This window comes from Syngnathoides biaculeatus, chromosome 4, assembly GCF_019802595.1.
Source record: "Syngnathoides biaculeatus isolate LvHL_M chromosome 4, ASM1980259v1, whole genome shotgun sequence".
Lineage (NCBI taxonomy): Eukaryota > Metazoa > Chordata > Actinopteri > Syngnathiformes > Syngnathidae > Syngnathoides > Syngnathoides biaculeatus.
The window spans coordinates 24,579,360-24,599,938 of record NC_084643.1 but is presented as its reverse complement, the minus strand read 5'-3'; the positions used below and the strand labels follow the sequence as shown (position 1 = coordinate 24,599,938).

The following is a 20,579-nucleotide window of genomic DNA, read 5'->3' as shown; positions in this document are numbered from 1 at the left end:
CCCACTTAGAAATCATGGAGGGGTCTGAAATGTTCATCGTAGGTGCATGTCCACTAAGAGAGAGATAATCTATAAAGAAAAATCCAGCAGTCACAATGTATGCTTTTTTAAAAACTATTTGTGTGCTAAAGCTTCAAATAAGTATTTGAACACCTGAGAAAACCAATGTTAATATATGGTACAGTAGCCTTTGTTTGCAATTACAGAGATCAAACGTTTTGTGTAGTGGTTCACCAGATTTGCACACACTGCAGGAGGGATTTTGGCCCACTCCTCCACACACATCTTCTCTAGATCAGGAGGGTTTCTTGAATGTCGCTGAGAAACACGGAGTTTCAGCTTGATCCAAAGATTTTCTATCGTGTTTCGGTCTGGAGACAGGCTAGGCCACGCCAGAACCTTGATATGCTTCTTACGGAGCCACTCCTTGGTTTTCCTGGCGGTGTGCTTTGGGTCATTGTCATGTTGAAAGACCAAGCCATGACCCATCTTCAATGCTCTGACTGAGGGAAAGACGTTGTTCCCCAAAATCTCACAATCCATGGTCGCGGTCATCCTCTCCTTAATACAGCGCAGTCATCGTGTCCCCAAAGCATGACGCTACCACCCCCATGCGTCGCAGTAGTTGATGGTGTTCTTGGGATGGATTCATCATTTGTCTTTCTCCAAACACACAGAGTTTTGTTACATTACTTATTCTACATTAGTAAAACATGGTCGATGGCTAGTGGTTTAATTCAAAAGTGTAGTTTCAAAGTTCGTTTGTTTGTTTCATATGATTTCTTTTCTTCATTTTTGTATGCAGATGTCCAACTCGTGCCCTTTGACACTTCTGCAGAGAATGTAACGTGTTCTGCACCGAGCTGCAACGAGAGGTTAAAAGTCATGACGGCCAAGATCGAGAGACTGGAACAGCTTTTGGCGAAAGAAAGAAGGGAGAAAAAGAAACTTTTTAAACAAAAAAGAAGAATAGAGCTGTATGTTTCAAAACTATTCAGCAAAGAGCCGCTTGACAAACTCATCAGGAAAGTCGGCAAGGAAATGGACTGCTGAAACTGTCAGAAAAAGGTTTGCAGTTCAACTGTGCACGTGGATCTACTGGATACAACGTTCTCTTCTACTGCTGCTGTCCGCCAGATTACGAAGAAGGAAATGGGACATGATATCTCTGGAACTGTGGAAACTGCATGCAAAATGCACATCGTAATGGTCTGTGACTTATGCTCGAAGATGTCAAATTAAGTTGTCAAGCAGATGTATTCAGATGCAGCCAGGGTTTTGTGTAATTGGTAAATACTGTATGTGCTCTTGTTTCCAATTCCTTTCAGTAAATTATTGTTGCATCAAAACCAGTGTTGTCAATTATTGACCTTTTAAAGGCTGTAATTTCTGTATTGTATATCTCAAGCATACGACTTTGGTGTTATGACCCTTAACAAAATGGGTTCATATACAGTAAAGAAAATAAGTATTTGAACACCCTGCTATATTGCAAGTTCTCCCACTTGGAAATCGTGGAGGGATCTGAAATTTTCATTGTAGGTGCATCTGCACTGTGGTTAAAAACAAACAAATGAAACAACGGTGGAAGCGACATTTCAAATTCATAGTTAATAGTTGGCTTGGTATGTATTTGTATTGCAATGTATTTTTTTTGTTTGTTGACATTTTCAGAGTATGTTTCCAAAAACACAAACTTGTTTTTAAAAATGTCCTGATGGCAATGTAATCTGAACCTTTTAATCAGCCATATAACTTCAATGGATGACTTACTGACCACAGTACAACGTCTGATTTTGCTCACAGTGGTCAAAGGGGGCGCTCACGTCCTTGGTGTGTTTGTGAACATTGATTCCATACAATATGTCAGCAACATGAATTTATTTCTATTTTATTTAACACAATTCTAAGACTGCTCTTTCTCTTACAGACTTGTTTGAAGATCGGTCCTTCCTGTGACGAGCTTGATTTACGATTTCCTTCCTTGCATGCAATCAAAACATTTGACAGGACGAGAAGCGGACTGACTAACGACGCTGTGTTAGAGCCATCAGAAAATCCATAATAGTAGATTCATCTGAAGAATGTGATCACGATGGAGTGGATGAATTGGAAGGGAACAAAGCAAGCAAGGAAAGTGAATTTGAAGGCAACTGAGTCAAGATAATTATGAGCCAAACATTTCTTGGCAACATTATCACATTGAAACAGAAGAGAACGTCAGTCTGCTGGGAAAGAAAATGAAACTTCTCACCATGGACATCCCGAAAAAGGAACAGGAGTTACCCGTTAAGAACAGAAGCTTGTGCAGCTCACGGAGAAACTGAAATATTTTCTTTGGCTTCCTACCGTGGAACGTACACAAGAGAAAGGAAACAAGTCCAAAGCAAACGAAGGCTCGAAAACTGACCATGACTGCTCAAAAGGGAGGTAAAAAAACAAGATAAACTGATGAAAATCAACAGTGAAAAGAGCCGCACAGCATGAGTAAGGCAGTGCTGTTGCAGAGTGGTGCAGTAAGATTTTTTTTTTTTTTTATTGTCTAAACCACTGTAAGAATCTGTGACTTCATATGTTACTGTAGTATAACCTGTGTTGTCGTTGGCGATCTCAGCAAAAGTAATTAAAGCCTAAAGTATGTCTATCGAACTTATGAGTGAATGAACAACACGTTATCTCACTGGTGTATGGAGTTGCTGAGCTGAGTTGCTGCTTAAAGGTTAACTGGCATGCCTATAAACATTCTAAAATAGATATTGTAATGAAAAATACATATATCATTATTCACTTGAATCTCCATACAAAAAAATAAATATGAGCGGAGAGCGCAAAGTTGCGGAAGTCTCATTCGACATCCAAATGGTAGCCATATTGCCTGCATCCAGTGTTCATTACATCACACCACGACATCCGCAATTGAAAACACGCTGTTCCACCTACTATGGGACACGGAAGCTCTTTTCAAAGAAGAGAACATCTCACAATCGAGTGAAGTGACCGGGTCAACATTACCCTATAGTTTCGAGCGATATTTAGATGATATGCGGATCACTTCTAACTAACAACATACTCCCAGACAGTATGTATGAGCCAACCCAGCCGAAACTTTGCCTCGCCCGCGCTTCGGCGCCGACATGGAAGCTCTTTTCAAAGAAGAGAACATCACACAATCGAGTGAAGTGACCGGGCCAATATTACCCGATCGTTTCGAGCCATATTTTGACGATATGCGGATCACTTTTAACAAACAACAGACTTCCCGACAGTATGCATGAGCCAGCCTGACCGAAGCTTTTTTGCCTAACACAAAGGAACAAAGAGCTACCTTCCAGCAGGTAAAACGAGTATCAACAGATGAGACCACTTCAGTGGGCGTCTGCTACTAACGGCACTTCCTGCTTCTTCTCAAAAACAAATCCTTCGAGAGGATTTTCATGGCGGGCGTGACAAAAAGCCATATAAGTCAAAATCATGTGTGGTGAAAAAACGGATGGGTCCATTCGGGCTGCCTTTTTTTCATTGATAACATACTAAAAATCATGCATTTCATGGGAGTGGCAGTTTAGTTATTTTTCAAGATTTTCACGTCTTTTAGGGCGATTTCACCTCCTCGTGCTTTGTCTCGAGGTGACACCAGTTTCACACCTTTTTTTTTTTAAGTGATTGTTTTACAGCAGCTCACACATCCGCCGCTATCCACGGGGTGCATGTCATCACGATTGGGCAGAATCCTCGCATCACCAAAATCACGACACGGAAAATGAAGTGACATCTTGCTTGAGTTACTGAACACCACATTGTTCAAGATCTGGCAGTTTTACCACACTTTCCATTCCCCTTTTCCTTGTCTTCTTTTGGACCCTTAACAATTTCTGGAAAAGAAACTGGATGTAAAAATAAATAAATAAAACCGGGACAAAATTGATTAAAAAAAAAAAGTTGTTGCGGACCAAATCCTATGAAAACTAATACAATGATAAAAGTGTAATCATATGAGGAAAATTGGTATTATTTTTTTCTGACATTTCTTTAGACATTTTATTCTCAGGAAATAAGTGTTTGGAATAAAAAAAAAACTTTAAAAACCAAGAGGAAAGCTTTTTTGAATGAGTAACATGCATAATGGAGAATAATTCAATGAAACAAAAATGTATTACGCGATACATATAAAGGAAAACAAATGGGAACATGGGCAAAAACCTCTGCTGAAGAATAAAACTTGCAAATTGCTAAGTAGAAATGAATAAAAATTAAATTCAAATTAATAATTAAATATTGCAAAGTGGAAAGTAAATTCCTACCAATTTGTATAAGTAGAAACAGTTTCTACACTTTTCATGTGTGTGGGCCACTGTTCAAAAAAAAAAAAAAAAAGACTGGATAGCTCATTGGCCACCAAAACTGAAGTCGCCATCCGCCATCTTGATACTCCCAAAACAAACATGTCGACCTATGCGTTAATCGCCAGTTTCGTGGCTGTGAGAAAAAGCAAAAAACTAAGCATTTTTTTTTGTCATAAAAACATTAAATTTTAAGTCAATCAGATTTTTTGGGAAATAAGGACTCGCAATGGGAAAATACATCCTAAACGCATTGTTCATTTGTTGTCTCTGCAACGTCTTATTCCAGACAGAACATTTAAACTTGTTTTGTCGCATTTGAAAATCAAATTCAATTTGCAGGTTTCTGTATTATTTAATTCATCAAAAATGTCACATAAAATGTGTTGCTTGCTTATCCGCAGATGAAGTTTGGGAAAATATTTACATTGCTTTTTTGCGAAAAACCTTTGGCCTATAAAGGTGAAGCAGAGAGTGAACAATGAACAACAAAAACTGTAAACAAAACTTTGCTCAAGTGAATTAAGCTCATCAGAAAATAAAAAATCCTTGAAAAACAAATATAACAGTGTCAAAGTGAATCTTTGTAATTTACCTGTGGAAAGTTTTCTCACAACAACGAAACTGGCGATTGATGCTGTCGCTGCACAGGTCGGCATGGTTGTTTTGGGAGTATCAAGATGGCGGATCGCAACTCGAATTTTGGTAGCCAATGAGCCATTCAGTGTTTTTGTTTGTTTGTTTTTTCAAGAAACAACAAAGACTAAGAATATTGCCGCATTTTGCTGCACAAGGTGGCGTAAAATACCGTACAATTACGACATGGGAAGTGGGTGTCCCTTTCACATGGAAAAATATATATTTCTTTTTTTTTGGCCCAAACTTTGTGTCTTGCTAACATACGCTTTGGCGTTGAGAAAACCAGAACATTGGTTTAACAACGAGCAAATTATGATTGAATTTCAATGTCCTTTTATTGCTTTCAACGGGAAGGACGACCTCTCCAACATGGCTGCGGTGAAAGCACGTCGGCAGCAAGGTTGCTACGGGTCCTGTACCGATAAGAAATATCGTACCATCGCTACAAATGGCAAGACTCGTAAACTCGACAGAACGGTACTGTCACCTTGTCGCCTTTCACGTTTTATGGAGCAGGTGGAGAGACAAGAACCTGGTGGTCATCTTTTGTACCGCCGCAAGATGGCAGCCCAGAGATCCGTACCTAAAACCACTATCGAAGGAGAAAAGAGATCAACACAAGCCAGGAAAACAACGCGAAGGCGACCAGGGTAAATTAATTGTCTTGGAAAAAAAAAAAAAACTAAACTTGAAATAGTTGCTACGGGAGCGTCTAATGATTACATATTGTGACAGTTGAACAGAACGATGTCGTTCGAGGACAACCAGCGTCGCCAAAAACTGATGGAAGCCGTTGGCGAGACTCCCGTGTTGTACGGCCAAGGTCTGTCCCTCCACTTCTCTCATCTACTTGTACCTTTTCATCAATGAATAAAGTAAATTGACAAAGAGTAAATGTAATAGTCTCAGTGTAAAAAAAAAAAAAGGAATAGAATTGAAAGAAAAAGCAATGCATATGGGTAAGCGGGGGTGCACAGAGCAAAATTGAATGGATGTTCCGCTGCCTTAGGTTTTTTTTTTTTCATGAAAGCAGAGATATCTTAAGTCCATCCGCTTGCTTTGAAATGTGGAGTTGTTTACACTTCTGTAGCACGGATGTATCCCCTCGTCGTTTTACATCAATCGCAACCAGAAAGTTATTCTCACACCGCCATATTTGTGAGGATTTTAGGGCGTGACGTCACGCCGTGGTGCATCACGGACGGTCATTTCTGTGAATTGACCCCTCCGTGGATATTGCCCAATCCGCGTCACTGACCAATCAGACGCAAGAGATCTGCATAAACCAAAGCCCGTTTTTGCTCCCGCCATTTTCTCAGACAACATTGCATGGTCCAGTATAGGTTTAGTTAGCGTTTTATGGCGTATTTGGGTTATTTAACAAAAGATATGGTTAAGAGGTGTAGTCACAGACTTTGTAATAGTGACGACAGGTATCCTGAAAGGCTAGTTGGTGGAGTTCGATTCGTACCCTTTCTAAAGCCGAAGACCCAGTACGAAAAATGCCTTCGATGGATCAAACTTTGTGGAAGACCGCATCATCAACTAAATCCATCTAATATCAACCGGAACACGTTTGCACGAAGGTATGCCCTATATTTGATTTTCAAAACATGTCTCGTATAAATGAATTCGAAGTTCTTCGCTAGCATAACACTGCTGCGTGTGAACGATTGACACACTTATTCTTTGTTGAGCGATATTTAGCGATGATCGGACTGCACAAACGTATTGATTTCTTGCTGGCTCGTGGCCCAAGCTTAACCAGACTGTGTTTGCATGAAGATATGCCCTAAATTTGATTTTTAATAGACCTCTCGTATAAATGAATGAGACGTTCTCCGCTAGCATAACACCGCTACATGTGAACGATTGACACACTTATTCTTTGTTGAGCGATATTTAGCGATGATCGGACTGCACAAACGTATTGATTTCTTGCTGGCTTGCGGCCGAAGCTTACCCAGACTGTGTTTGCGCGAAGATATGCCCTAAATTGGATTTTTAATACACGTCTCGTATAAATGAATGAGACGTTCTCCGCTAGCATAACATTGCTACGTGTGAATGATTGAATGAAATCAGAAGCATGGCGTCTCTCTCAGTTAAGAATTTATTGTATTTAGAATCTATAATATATCGTTGATTTGAATGAAATCAGAAGCATGGAGTCTGTCTCAGTTTAGAATGTATTGTATTGTATTGTATTTGCCATTTTTACCATTTGTCTTACGTCAGCGCACGTGGCGTGACGTCACTTCAGGAGGCGTGGTTAAGTGCCCTGTAGGGAGGGGTCAATTTAATCGGGAATCTTTGCAACTTCCAAGAGGCGTGAATAGGTTGCAATGTCAGGAGGGAGTTCACCCTTTGCAGTCAAAAAAAACTTTTTAGAATAATTATTTTCAATGTTCTGTCTCAATATATTATGTTCCAATGTATTTTTGTTTTAAGTGTGTTTAAAGACTTTGCAAAAATGTAAGTACTGTCAATTTTATGACTTGAAATTGTGTAATTTTAGTGGCTTTCGTTTATCCCGGCCCCAAACGTTGAGGGAAAACTTAATTCCTGTAATGAACTTGGACAGGTGGATTCACCCAGATTGATCAGCAATGGTGACATTTGTTTCCTTCACCCCAAGAAAATTTAGCTCAGCCCACTTTCATCTTTATCGACAGTGTCGTCCATACATTGCAGATTGTGTTTCTCCTTGCTCCAAATCTAGAACTCTGGTTGGTTTTGTGCCTGTTGGTGCCATAAATCCTCACTGGCTATCTGGTCATCTGCCAGAGTGTGTTGGATCAACATTCTCTCCTTCATTCTCCTCCGGTCGCAATCGGCTTCTGCGATTGCTTCTTTCCGGATTCAGTAATTTGTAGCACCGCCATGAACTTCAATGCGGCTCTTTGAATGCAAATAACATGCATATCAGACGGGGCTATTTGCATCCGGGGTCTGTCATCGGCTGCAACAATGAACTACAGCTCCGTACAAATTGGCATCGGCCTCGGACACTGGCTAAAAATTGTGAAATTTTGTGATTTTTAAAAATGTGATGTTGCATCAGTTTCAGCTGTTGTCAGAATAAAATAAGTTGTCTAACACGATCACATTTGTCCTGATTCTTCGGTTTTCCGCGTTCACTTGAATCCCAATTCAAGTCACCGCTGAGTCATGCATAGCCCTAATATGCACATATTGTAAACCAGGGGTCACTACTGCCCGTGGGTGAATGGTAGCCCGCGAGGACCATATAAGGCGCCTGCGAGGTATTTTCTAAAAATACCATAGGCCACAAATTGTTGCTAGTATTTGGGCTTTGAATTCTGAATCTGACTTGCTTACATGAATTAAAATACCTAATGTGCTTTACTACAATAAATTAAAACCAAAATATTTTATGTACGTGTAATGAAGTGCGTCTGAAATTTGCCACAAACGGGTCACGTAGCCTTTCATACGGTCGGTGCTCACCAAGTAGCCCTCAGCCTCAAAAAGTTGCTGAGCCCTGCTTTAAACAATATCAAGGAGACGAAGAGGTGCATTCACAAGATTTAGCAGAAAACTAATATCCATCTGTAGTCTACAACATAAAATAACGTAGTACACAACTAACACAACCTTGTAAAATATACGTAGTTCTAAAACCACACAGCAACATAATTGACTTGTGTCCTGCAGATATCCAGCAGCTGATTGGTTGTCAAGAAGAGCTTCCACCTCAGCAGCCCCCCCCCATAAAAGAGGAAGAAGAGGATCCACAGTCTCCTCACAAGGAAGAGGAGGGTCAGCTGCCTCCCCGCATTAAAGTGGAAGTGGTGGAGGCCGATGTCTGCGACTTTCTGCCGATTGGTGTTTCTGTGAAAAGTGAAAACGATGATGAAAATCCAACTCCACAGCATCATCACAGCCACAGAGCACAATGGATGACCGCAAGACCTGATGAAGACCACCCTGCGGGACCACCTCCGGACAACCTCTTGGCGCCACTGTCAGACAGTGATGACATGGAGGTTACAAGCGATTCAGACCCTGACTGGTCTAAAAAGGGCTCAAATCAACATTCTCAAATGCCCTGTAGACGTCGCAAACCGAAACGTTTTCGATGCTCCGTTTGCGGTCAAAGGTTTCTTCGAGAACAGCATTTGACCAGACACATGAGAAAGCACACGGGAGAAATACTTCGGTGCTCAGCTTGTTTTAAAGGGTTCCTTCATAAGCACGCTTTGACTAAACACATGAAAATACACACGGGGGAGAAAACTGCGAGTTGTTCAGTTTGGAACAAAGGGTTCATCCAAAAGTCAAATACACAAACGCCTCAGTCCACGAACGACGAACCTGCTCAAAACCAAATACTTTTGGACAATCCTTGCGTCGGTTCACCCAGCATGCTCGATTTGGCGAACAGTCAGAGCGTTGATGCCGAATACGGAGCTGTGACTTCTCTTGCACGGTTGGAAAGTCTGTTGAGTGCTTCAGACAATTTGGTTAACCTACCCCTCAGTACGGCTCCTAAGCAACTGAAAACTGTGAGCGATGGTATTAGGAGGCCTATTCGTTTGACTGTAGAACAAAAGAAGGAAATAATAGCTGAACACGAAACTGGCATCCGTGTTTCTGATCTTGCCGTTCAGTTTGGTATAGCCAAATCTACCATCTGTACAATTCTTAAAAACAAAGCGTCGATTAAGGCAGCTGATGTGGCTAAAGGGGTGATGCTTTTGACGAAGCAAAGAACTCAAATTCTAGAAGAGGTAGAGAAGTTATTATTGTTATGGGTTAATGAAAAAGAGCTTGCTGGTGGTGGTGTTAATGCGGCTGCCGTTTGTCATAAGGCAAAGATGTTGCATCGTGATTTGTTAGCTAACACACAGACTCCAAATGGTGTTGTATGTGAAACTTTTAAAGCCAGCAGGGGCTGGTTTGATAATTTTGTCAAGCGAAGTGGAATTCGTAGCATTAAGCATGTTGAGGATGTTGCGAGTTTAAATGAAAAGGATGCAGAGGAATTTGTTGGACAATTTGAGAGGTTTGTGAAAAGTGGAGGCTATCTTCCAAGTCAAGTGTTTAATTGTGGCGAAGCAGCGTTCTTTTGGCGAAAAATGCCCAAAAGAACCTCCCTCACTAAAGAGGAGAAGGCACGGCCTGGACACAAGCCTATGAAAGACAAGCTCACACTTTTATTATGCGCTAACGCAAGTGGTGATTGCCAAATGAAGCCACTTTTAGTCTACCACTCTGAAAATCCTCGCGCGTTTAAGAGCAATCACGTGATCAAGGCCAAACTGCCTGTAGTCTGGAGGTCAAATCCGAAAATCAGGGTTACAAGAATCTTTTTCGTGGAGTGGGTGGCCAAGGTCTTTGCGCCAGCTGTCAAGATGTATCTTCAGGAGAATGGTTTGCCCCTTAAATGTCTCCTCGTCATGGATAAAGCTTCTGCTCATCCTCCAGCCTTGGAAGAAGACCTGGACATTGAATACGACTTCATAAAAGTCAAATTTCTCCCATCCAATACAACTCTGTTGCTTCAGCCCATGGGTCAGCCGCTTATTTCTAATTTCAAGAAATTGTATACTAGGGCGCTCTTCTTAAGATGTTTTGAGGTCACACAGGGCACCGATTTACCACTAAATGTTTTTTGGAGGGACCAATTCAATATATTCCACTGCATCAACATGATCGATGAGGTCTGGAGAGAAGTCTCTTATCGTACTTTGCAATCTGCTTGGAAGAAACTTTGGCCGGCTTGTGTGGCGGAGGGAGAGTTCGAAGACCTTGCTAATGAGGAGGCCGCGGTCGTAGATGAGATCGTGTCCATTGGCAAAAGCATGGGCCTTGAGGTTGACAGACAAGATGTGGAGGAACTGGTAGAGGAACAGGTGGCGGACCACCACAAAGACCTCACCACAGCAGACCTCCTTGAGCTGCAGAGTGAACAAGTTAAGAGCTCTGAGGCAGGAGTATTCATCAGAAGATGAAATGGAGAAACACTTTCTAGCACCACGGGAGATGACATGTAATGCAAGTGAAATGCAAATGTTATTTTTCTCATACCGATCCTATTTGGTTCTTAGGTCAAGCCGAATGGAGACTGTATCCCTTTTATGCTGGAACAGTTGGACTGCGCCACAGTTGAGTTTTTATACCGCCACTGTGGTTCTTTGTGTTCTAATTTGGATATTTGAGAGTTTCATTTGGACAGAATGAATTTTTAAAGCAGACTGGCAGGAAAAGAAAGGAAGGAAGAGATAGTGACAAGATTACTGAATTATAGAGAAACCACAGACGACAACAGGGGAGGACACTAGCCGTAAGAAAGATCAGCAAAGTCAGTCATGTGTGTTTTGACATTACATTCAAGTATTGTATCGTCGTCATGATGTTGGGGACGTGGCGGTGGGGAATCGCAGTGACTCCCGTGGAGAAAGCAAGAGACCGGCGGTGACTAGGAAGCTAGCTTACTAGAACTTGCCTTTATGTGCACATACACAGTGATGTGTCAAAAGAGGCCAGGGTTGGTCAAACCGACTTGTCAATCAATTGACGTGCATGATCGATGCATTGGCCAAACTTGATTCAAGGGCCAAGATGGATGATAGGTTGTCTTTTTTTGGGGGAGGATCGCGATCAACCAAAACTGCCTCGGCGATCGACTGGTCGATAAGTGATTGACACATTGCAATTAAACAGCCAGGGTGAAGGGGCAAAGCTTCTGGACCGGGAACCAGGACTTGAAGAATCAATCTCCCCAAATTCTAAAACTGTGACCAAAGGAGCAGTTAACATGGTAAATGACAGTGTGGTGTCCCACTTTTGGGGGGGGGGGGGGGGATCTTTAGTCTGTATTGATTTCTTGTGCCCAAACCAGCCTGTGATTTACAAAATAGAAGACAAAAAAAAAGAATGTTATGGAAGAAGACTCCTTCAAAGAACTACTAAATGCATTATGAACAATTTTTGTGTTCATGTAATAAACTGTTTACATTTGATGTCTGTTCTACTTTTCATTTTGTTTTTTTTACTAAACCCAAAAACTTTATTCTGAGGCTGGAATTGCTTTATTTTAGTTTCATGGATTCATGAACAGAATCTCGAATAGTAATTCTCTGATCGTGATAGTGTCACGCTGAGCTTGCACTGGTCAAAATACTCCAATATGACGCCACTGATATCAATTTACCAACTTCTTCCAGTCGGCGGTTCTCTTACCTTCTTATTCTGCCATTCCTGAGTACGTAACACAGTAGCTGAGTAGCACATAGTGAAAACGTTCGAAAGGGATCACGGACAAGGCCAAAAAAATCTCGCAATACCACAACACAGAAGAGAGTAAGGATAATAAGACTGATAAAATTGATTATTAAAAAGTATGTGAAATCAGGCTTCGAAATGGTCAAGAATTGAGATGTTCTTTTAAGATTCCTGATGCTGTGGGTGTATCCCTGGGTATATAGAGGAATTTATACAGTACATACAGAGTGTCTCTATATATGTGTATATATATCCACACAAGGATCGCGGCGTGCTGGAGCCTATCGAGACAGACAACGGTAGCACTCTCAATCACACCTAGCGCCAATTAGGAGTGTCCAGTTCAATGCATGCTCCGGAGTCTCCAATGAGTATTATGTTTTGGGGATGTGGGAGGAAACCAGAGTACCCAGAGAAAACTCACGCAGGCAAGGGGAGAATATACAAACTCCACATGTGTGGGGCCGGGATTTTAACCCCGGTCCTCAGAACTCTTAAGGCCAATGCTCTACAGCTGCACCACCAATTCAAGGGACAAGAAGACGTCTTGGTAAGAATCATTTTCATTGCGGGGTATGAATGAGTGAGTGTCGACATAATATCTGCGGGAAGGTACCGTCGCTGTCTACACAAAGGTACTGTGTAGGAGAAGCCTTGTGAATACTAGTCAATGGCAAGCTGAGGGACGACGGAGTCTGAGAAATTCCGTAGAAATAATCGAGGACGGACTCGCGTTGCGCACTTAAATTCCGTATTAAACAATACTTCAATACATAACACATTGATATAACAACATCGAAAAAAACTGCTGAAAAATGACGAGGATGGACTCGGGTTGCCCACTTAAATTCCGCGTTAAAAAATACTTCAGTACGGCAAAAACAAATCAATATAATGCAATAACATCAAATAAAACTGCCGACGCAGAAAATAATACAGAAAAAAAAGGGAGCGTGTGTGCCTGTGTAAACGACTGAGTGAGACACAGGATCCCAAGTGACAGCTTGTTTGGATAAACAAGCAAGATTTCTCCGCCCTGCTGGGTAGAAGTACCAAAATAAAATACCAAACAAGAATATTGAACAGTCACCCTGTCGAATACAAAAGCTGACCTTAGTACACGATAGGTGTGGTGTGTTGGCTCCAAATTCACAAAATGAGGGAATAATAGCAGTAAACTAAAGGGAAGAAAAAAAATTAACTTGCAAGAATTGGAAACTTGTCAAGGCACAAAGCCCAGATAAGCTAAAATATTTAGATAAATGAATTAGCTTAATGATTAATTAGATGGATTAGAAAGATACTGCTGGCCATCCATATTTAGGCCATATATTCTAAAAACATATAATAATAATAATAATACAGTTGAGACATTACATAAATTGTAAAAATTAAGGTGACCTTAATAAAATAGCCTAAGATGGGCACGTATGACAGTACACTATGGTGGTTAAAAGGGAAAAAAAAAGGGGAGAGAGAGAGAGAGATTTAAAAGTATAAAGAGAAGGTTGATGGATGTTGTGAGGGAAGACATGAGGACAGTTGGTGTTAGAGAGGAAGATGCAGAAGATGGGCTTAGATGGAAAAAGATGACATGCTGCGGTGACCCCTAGCGGGACAAGCCGGAAGGAAAAGAAGAAGAAGGTTGTATGTGGTTCACCGTCCTCCTGAACTTGGCAAATGGATTAAAAGGGTTCTCTCGCACGTAATGTGTTAAGAGATCAAATTTGATGGGGGGGGGGAAGAAAATGAATAATTTGAATTGGAAGAAAATTGTCCAGGCCAGTGAAATGTAAAGGACAAAAAGCTCTCTCAGCATGTGGGGTAGGGGCTGCCACCCTTGCAAATAATGCCTTTGACCTCAGGAGACAATTAAGACATGTAGCAGTTCAGAGCAGCAAGATAAAATGTTAAGGAAGGAGTCAAAAAGAATGATCAAGATAGTGAACAGGAAGAACAAACAGTTAGGCAGAAAGATCTGTTGTTCCATAGAAAGGAAGACAGACAGACATACAGGACCAGTGTAAAGGGCAATAGACACAAAAAGATGGGAGGTAGTAGAGAAAAAAACAGATTTACTACTACCTTGACATTATGAGACAACACCACACAGAATGACTGGATCAGACCGGACTGAGGTGAAATGGCGCCGACTCCACTATGTTATTGTATAGGACTTGGACTAAGAATGATGTTAAAAATGGTGTGGGAGTTATTACTTCACACAAAGCTGACATAAATCAATCTGCAGTAAATTTGAAAATTCAGAGCGCAACCAAGCGGTTTAGACATAGCGCAAGTTAAGCAACTTGAATGAGAAAAGTAAAACAAAAGGAAGGACGAAAAGTATTCAAGACTAACAGCGGGTGGCAGGAGGATAAAGACGCAAATAAGCTAAAAATGTGGAAACATCGATCCATCCATTTTCTTTGCCACTTATCCTCACGAGGGTGACGGGCATTGCTGGAGCCTATCCCAGCTGTCAACGGGCAGGAGGTGGGGTACACCCTGAACTGGTTGCCAGTCAATCAAAGAGCACATGGAGACAGACAACAGTCACAATCGCAATCACACCTAGGGGCAATTTAGAGTGTCTAATTAATGTTGCATGTTTTTGGGACGTGGGAGGAAACCAGAGTGCCCGGACAAAACCCACGCAGCCATGTGGAGAACATGGAAGTGCCACACTGGGATCGAACCCAGGTCATCAGAACAGTGAGGACACCGCTTTGCCAGCTGATCCACTGTGCCACCCAACGTGTAAACAACAAGTGAAAAATATTTCGAATGGAACCTCAGCGTGAAAAGGAAAAAAATCTAGTACAGAAATTAACAAAAACTTACTATTCTTCAGGCTCAGACTTCTCAAACAAAAAGAAAAAAAAAAAAAAATCAGATATCATTTTTAGGCCTAACAAGTTATTTCAGAATTTGTGTTCCAAATTATGCACTGCGGTGCTGAGTTAAACAATATAGAAGATAGACTTAAAAGTCACATCATTGTTGAAATAAACCGATGGAGCAGAAAAGGCCCTTCGATAAACAAAAGTTTTAGTGTCAAACACGGCACGAGCTGTTTTATTGAAAGGATCGGTGCTGGTCGGCGCTCAGGAGACAAGGACGACACTCAACAAAAGACCAACGTTCCCAAATGCTATTTAGCCTAATAACTGGCATATTTATTTCGACCAAATCCAAGTTCTCAAAACACAGTTGACATTGCGTCAAATCAATCATATGAGCCCCTTACCTATGCCGAGAAGGTGGAGAGCCAGTCACCCAGGTAGGGGTCCGCTTTGTCAACCAGCTGGGCGTCCGTACGAAACCCGCAGCAGACTCGACCCGTTTGTACTCTGCATCTCTCTGTTATACTTTTCAGTTGCGTGCGAGAGGAAGGACGGGTGGCCCACCCGTCCCACCTGGCGCCGCAACAATTGTAGCCAATGTACGATTGACACCTAAGTGTGTCCTTCAGGCTCTGAGAAACATAACAGTCAAGATATCCCACAACAACGTTCGTCTTTGGTATGCATGTGAACAAGATAGTATGCGGAAAACAAGTGAGAGTGAAACGGTCAAGACGTCGTGACCAGAAAAACAAGTGAGATAAAAAACAGGTGAGTGGAAAAACAACTTATATAACCGTGGTTGCACAATACATTAGGTTATGGGAAGCATCGCTAATTAACACTCCTTTCACGAGCCTTGACAGATAACAGCAAAAACCTTATTTAGATGGTGGGTTGTAAAGGTCACTTTACGACCTCAGCAAATACTCAATAGGTATTTGCTACAGTACACACCTTTGCACAATCTTGAAAGAAAAGTAGTTTGTTTGTTCTTAAAAATGGGGACGAGCACACTTTTCCTCCATTTTTTCTGGCATCTTCTCTCTGCTAGTATTCTATTGAATAAGTTGGCCAAAAACTCCACAGCTACCTCACCAAATTGCTTCCATACCTCCACTGGTATGTCATCGGGTCCAACTGTCTTTCCATTTTTCATCCTGTTCAGAGGCTTTCCAACTTCCCCCTTACTAATCATTGCCATTTCCCGGTCATTCACGATTGCCTCTTCTACTCTTCCTTCTCTCCCATTCTCTTCATTCATTAACTTCTCAAAGTACTCTTTCCATCTATTTAGCACACTACCGGCACCAGTCAACACATTTCCATCTCTATCCTTAATCACCCTTACCTGCTGCACATCCTTCCCATCTCAATTCCTCTGTCTGGCCAACCTGTAGAGATCCTTTTCTCCTTCTTTCGTGTCCAACCTGGTGTACATGTCTTCATATGCCTCTTGTTTAGCCTTCGCCACCTCTACTATTGCCCTACGTCGCATCTCGATGAACTCCTGTCGCCTCTCCTCAGTCCTCTCAGTGTCCCACTTCTTCTTTGCTAATCTCTTTCCTTGGATGACTTCCTGTATTTTGGGGTTCCAACACCAGGTCTCCTTCTCCTCTTTCCTACCAGAAGAAACTCCAAGTACTCTCCTGCCTGCCTCTTTGAAAACCTTGGCAGTAGTATTCCAGTCTTCTGGGAGCTCTTCCTGTCCATCTAGAGCCTGTCTCACCTCTTTCCGAAAGGCCACACAACATTCTTCCTCAAGTGGTAAAGCGCTCGCTTTGCATGTGAGAGGTAGTGGGATTGATGCCCATATTCTCCATTTGACTTAAGGTTTTATGCAATCTTTTCTTCACTTTAGAGTTAATAACCAAAGAATTTTTTGTTGTTGCTGTTTTTGAGAAAACCAGCGAAATTCGCTCAAGTGGTAGAGCGCTCGCTTAGCATCTGTGAGGTACTGCGATCGATGCCCACATTCTCCATTTGACTTCAGTTTTATTGCAATCTTTTCTTCACTTTAGAGTTAATCACCAAACAATTTTTTGTTGTTGCTGTTTTTGAGGAAAGGAGGGTAATTAGCTAAAGTGGTAAAGCGCTCGCTTGGCATGTGAGAGGTAGTGGGATCAATGCCCACATTCTCCATTTGACTTTAGTTTTACTGCAAACTTTTCTTCACTTTTGAGTTAATAACCAAACAATTTTTTGTTGTTGCTGTTTTTGAGAAAAATTGGGGAACAAGCTAAAGTGGTAGCATGCTCGCTTAGCATTTGAGAGGTACTGGGATCGATGCCCACGTTCTCCATTTGACTTCAGTTTTTCTGCAAACTTTTCTTCACTTTAGAGTTAATAACAAAACAATTTTTTGTTGTTGCTGTTTTTGAGAAAAATAGGGGAATTAGCTCAAGTGGTAGAGCGCTCGCTTAGCATGTGAGAGGTTGTTGGATTGATGCCCACATTCTCCATTTGACTTCAGTTTTTCTGCAAACTTTTCTTCACTTTAGAGTTAATAACCAAACAATTTTTTGTTGTTGCTGTTTCTGAGAAAAGTAGGGGAAGTAGCTCAAGTTGTAGAGCGCTCGCTTAGCATCTGTGAGGTACTGCGATCGATGCCCACATTCTCCATTTGATTAAGTTTTTCTGCAAACTTATCTTCACTTTAGAGTTAATAACCAAACTATTTTTTTGTTGTTGCTGTTTTTGAGAAAAGTAGTGGTATTAGCTCAAGTGGTAGAGCGCTCGCTTAGCATGTGAGAGGTAGTGGGATAGATGCCCACATTCTCCATTTGACTTTTGGTTTATTGCATTCGTTCTTCACTTTAGTTAATCACCAACAATTTTTTGTTGTTGCTGTTTTTGAGAAAAACTGGGGAATTAGCTAAAGTGGTAGAGCGCTCGCTTTGCATGTGAGAGGTAGTGGGCTCGATGCCCACATTCTCCATTTGACTTCAGTTTTTATGCAAACTTTTCTTCACTTTAGAATTAATAACCAAACAATTTCTTGTTGTTGGTGTTTTTGAGAAAAGGAGGGGAATTAGCTCAAGTGGTAGAGCGCTCGCTTTGCATGTGAGAGGTAGTGGGCTCGATGCCCACATTCTCCCTTTGACTTCAGTTTTTCTGCAAACTTTTCTTCACTTTAGAATTAATAACCAAACAATTTTTTGTTGTTGCTGTTTTTGAGAAATATAGTGGAATTAGCTCAAGTGGTAGAGCGCTCGCTTAGCATGTGAGAGGTAGTGGGATCGATGCCCACATTCTCCATTTGACTTGAGTTTTTCTGCAAACTAGTCTTCACTGTAGAATTAATAACCAACAATTTTTTGTTGTTGCTGTTTTTGAGAACAGTAGGGGAATTAGCTCAAGTGGTAGAGTGCTCGCTTTGCATGTGAGAGGTAGTGGGATCGATGCCCACATTCTCCATTTGACTTCAATCTTTCTGCGAACTATTCTTCACTTTAGAGTTAATAACCAAACAATTTTTGTTTTTGCTGTTTTTGAGAAAAATAGGGGAATTAGCTCAAGTGGTAGAGTGTTCGCTTAGCATGTGAGAGGTAGTGGGATCGATGCCCACATTCTCCATTTGACTACAATTTTTCTGCAAACTATTCTTCACTTTAGAGTTAATAACCAAACAATTTTTGTTTTTGCTGTTTGTGAGAAAACTAGGGGAATTAGCTCAAGTGGTAGAGCGCTCGCTTACCATGTGAGAGATAGTGGGATCGATGCCCACATTCTCCATTTGACTTCAGTTTTTCTGCAAACTTTTCTTCACTTTAGAATTAATAACCAAACAATTTTTTGTTGTTGCTGTTTTTGAGAAAAGTAGGGGAATTAGCTCAAGTGGTAGAGCGCTCGCTTTGCATGTGAGAGGTTGTTGGATCGATGCCCACATTCTCCATTTGACTTCAGTTTTTCTGCAAACTTTTCTTCACTTTAGAATTAATAACCAAAAAATTTTTTGTTGTTGCTGTTATTTGAGAAAAATAGTGGAATTATCTCAAGTGGTAGAGCGCTCGCTTTGCATGGTAGAGGTAGTGGGATCGATGCCCACATTCTCCATTTGACTTCAGTTTTTCTGCAAACTTTTCTTCACTTTAGAATAATAACCAAACAATTTTTTGTTGTTGCTGTTTTTGAGAAAAAGCGGGGAATTAGCTCAAGTGGTAGAGCGCTCGCTTTGCATGTGAGAGGTTGTTGGATCGAAGCCACATTCTCCATTTGACTCAGTTTTTCTGCAAACTTTTCTTCACTTTAGAATTAATAACCCAAAAATTTTTTGTTGTTGCTGTTATTTGAGAAAAATAGTGGAATTATCTCAATTGGTAGAGCGCTCGCTTTGCATTTGTGAGGTAGTGGGATCGATGCCCACATTCTCCATTTGACTTCAGTTTTTCTGCAAACTATTCTTCACTGTAGGATTAATACCCAAACAATTTTTTGTTGTTGCTGTTTTTGAGAAAAGTAGGGGAATTAGCTCAAGTGGTAGAGCGTTCGCTTAGCATGTGAGAGGTAGTGGGATCGATGCCCACATTCTCCATTTGACTTCAGTTTTTCTGCAAACTTTTCTTCACTTTAGAATTAATAACCAAACAATTTTTTGTTGTTAATGTTTTTCAGAAAAGTAGGGGAATTAGCTCAAGTGGTAGAGCGCTCGCTTAGCATGTGAGAGGTAGTGGGATCGATGCCCACATTCTCCATTTGACTTCAGTCTTTCTGCAAACTTTTCTTCACTTCAGAATTACTAACTAAACAATTTCTTGTTGTTGCTGTTTTTGAGAAAAATAGTGGAACTAGCTCAAGTGGTAGAGCGTTCGCTTAGCATGTGAGCGGTAGTGGTATTGATGCCCACATTCTCCATTTGACATAAGGTTTTATGCAATCTTTTCTTCACTTTAGAGTTAATAACCAAACAATTTTTTGTTGTTGCTGTTTTTGAGAAAAGTAGGGCAATTAGCTGAAGTGGTAGAGCGCTCGCTTTGCGTGTGAGAGGTAGTGGGATCGACGCCCACATTCTCCATTTGACTTCAGTTTTTCTGCAAACTTTTCTTCACTTTAGAATTAATAACCAAACAATTTTTTGTTGTTGCTGTTTTTGAGAAAAGTAGGGGAACAAGCTAAAGTGGTAGAGTGCTCGTTTAGCATGTGAGAGGTACTGTGATCGATGCCCACATTCTCCATTTGACTTCAGTTTTTCTGCAAACTTTTCTTCACTTTAGAGTTAATAACCAAACAATTTTTGTTTTTGCTGTTTTTGAGAAAAATAGGGGAATTAGCTCAAGTGGTAGAGCGCTCGCTTAGCATGTGAGAGGTAGTGGGATCGATGCCCACATTCTCCATTTGACTTCAGTTTTTCTGCAAACTTTTCTTCACTTTAGAATTAATAACCAAACAATTTTTGTGTTGTGTTTTTTGAGAAAAGTATGGGGAACAAGCTAAAGTGGTAGAGTGCTCGTTTAGCATGTGAGAGGTACTGTGATCGATGCCCACATTCTCCATTTGACTTCAG

The 20,579-nt window shown here is 41.1% G+C and overlaps 1 protein-coding gene, 1 long non-coding RNA gene and 2 other non-coding genes across 5 annotated transcripts; 3 read left to right on the top strand and 1 right to left on the bottom strand.

Moving 5' to 3' along the window:
* Window positions 1–5,256: 5,256 nt before the first annotated feature.
* LOC133499054 (uncharacterized) lies at window positions 5,257–5,838 on the bottom strand. Of its 2 annotated transcripts, none has more exons than XR_009794529.1 (3): window positions 5,703–5,838; window positions 5,467–5,571; window positions 5,257–5,392 (listed from the first exon to the last, which is right to left on the bottom strand). It is a non-coding gene; the product is annotated as an uncharacterized LOC133499054 (long non-coding RNA). The 2 variants fall into 2 exon arrangements; XR_009794530.1 differs by having other exon boundaries at window positions 5,668–5,808.
* On the top strand, window positions 5,583–11,968 carry LOC133499048 (tigger transposable element-derived protein 1-like). The gene is made up of 3 exons (XM_061816539.1): window positions 5,583–5,629; window positions 5,715–5,802; window positions 8,658–11,968. Exons 2-3 carry the CDS (start codon window positions 5,727–5,729, stop codon window positions 10,955–10,957), a joined length of 2,376 nt encoding a protein of 791 aa, XP_061672523.1. The 5' UTR covers window positions 5,583–5,629; window positions 5,715–5,726; the 3' UTR covers window positions 10,958–11,968.
* A 7,729-nt stretch (window positions 11,969–19,697) lies between these two features.
* Window positions 19,698–19,770, top strand: trnaa-agc (transfer RNA alanine (anticodon AGC)). The gene has a single exon. It is a non-coding gene; the product is annotated as a tRNA-Ala (tRNA).
* A 566-nt stretch (window positions 19,771–20,336) lies between these two features.
* trnaa-agc (transfer RNA alanine (anticodon AGC)) lies at window positions 20,337–20,409 on the top strand. The gene has a single exon. It is a non-coding gene; the product is annotated as a tRNA-Ala (tRNA).
* Window positions 20,410–20,579: the final 170 nt, after the last annotated feature.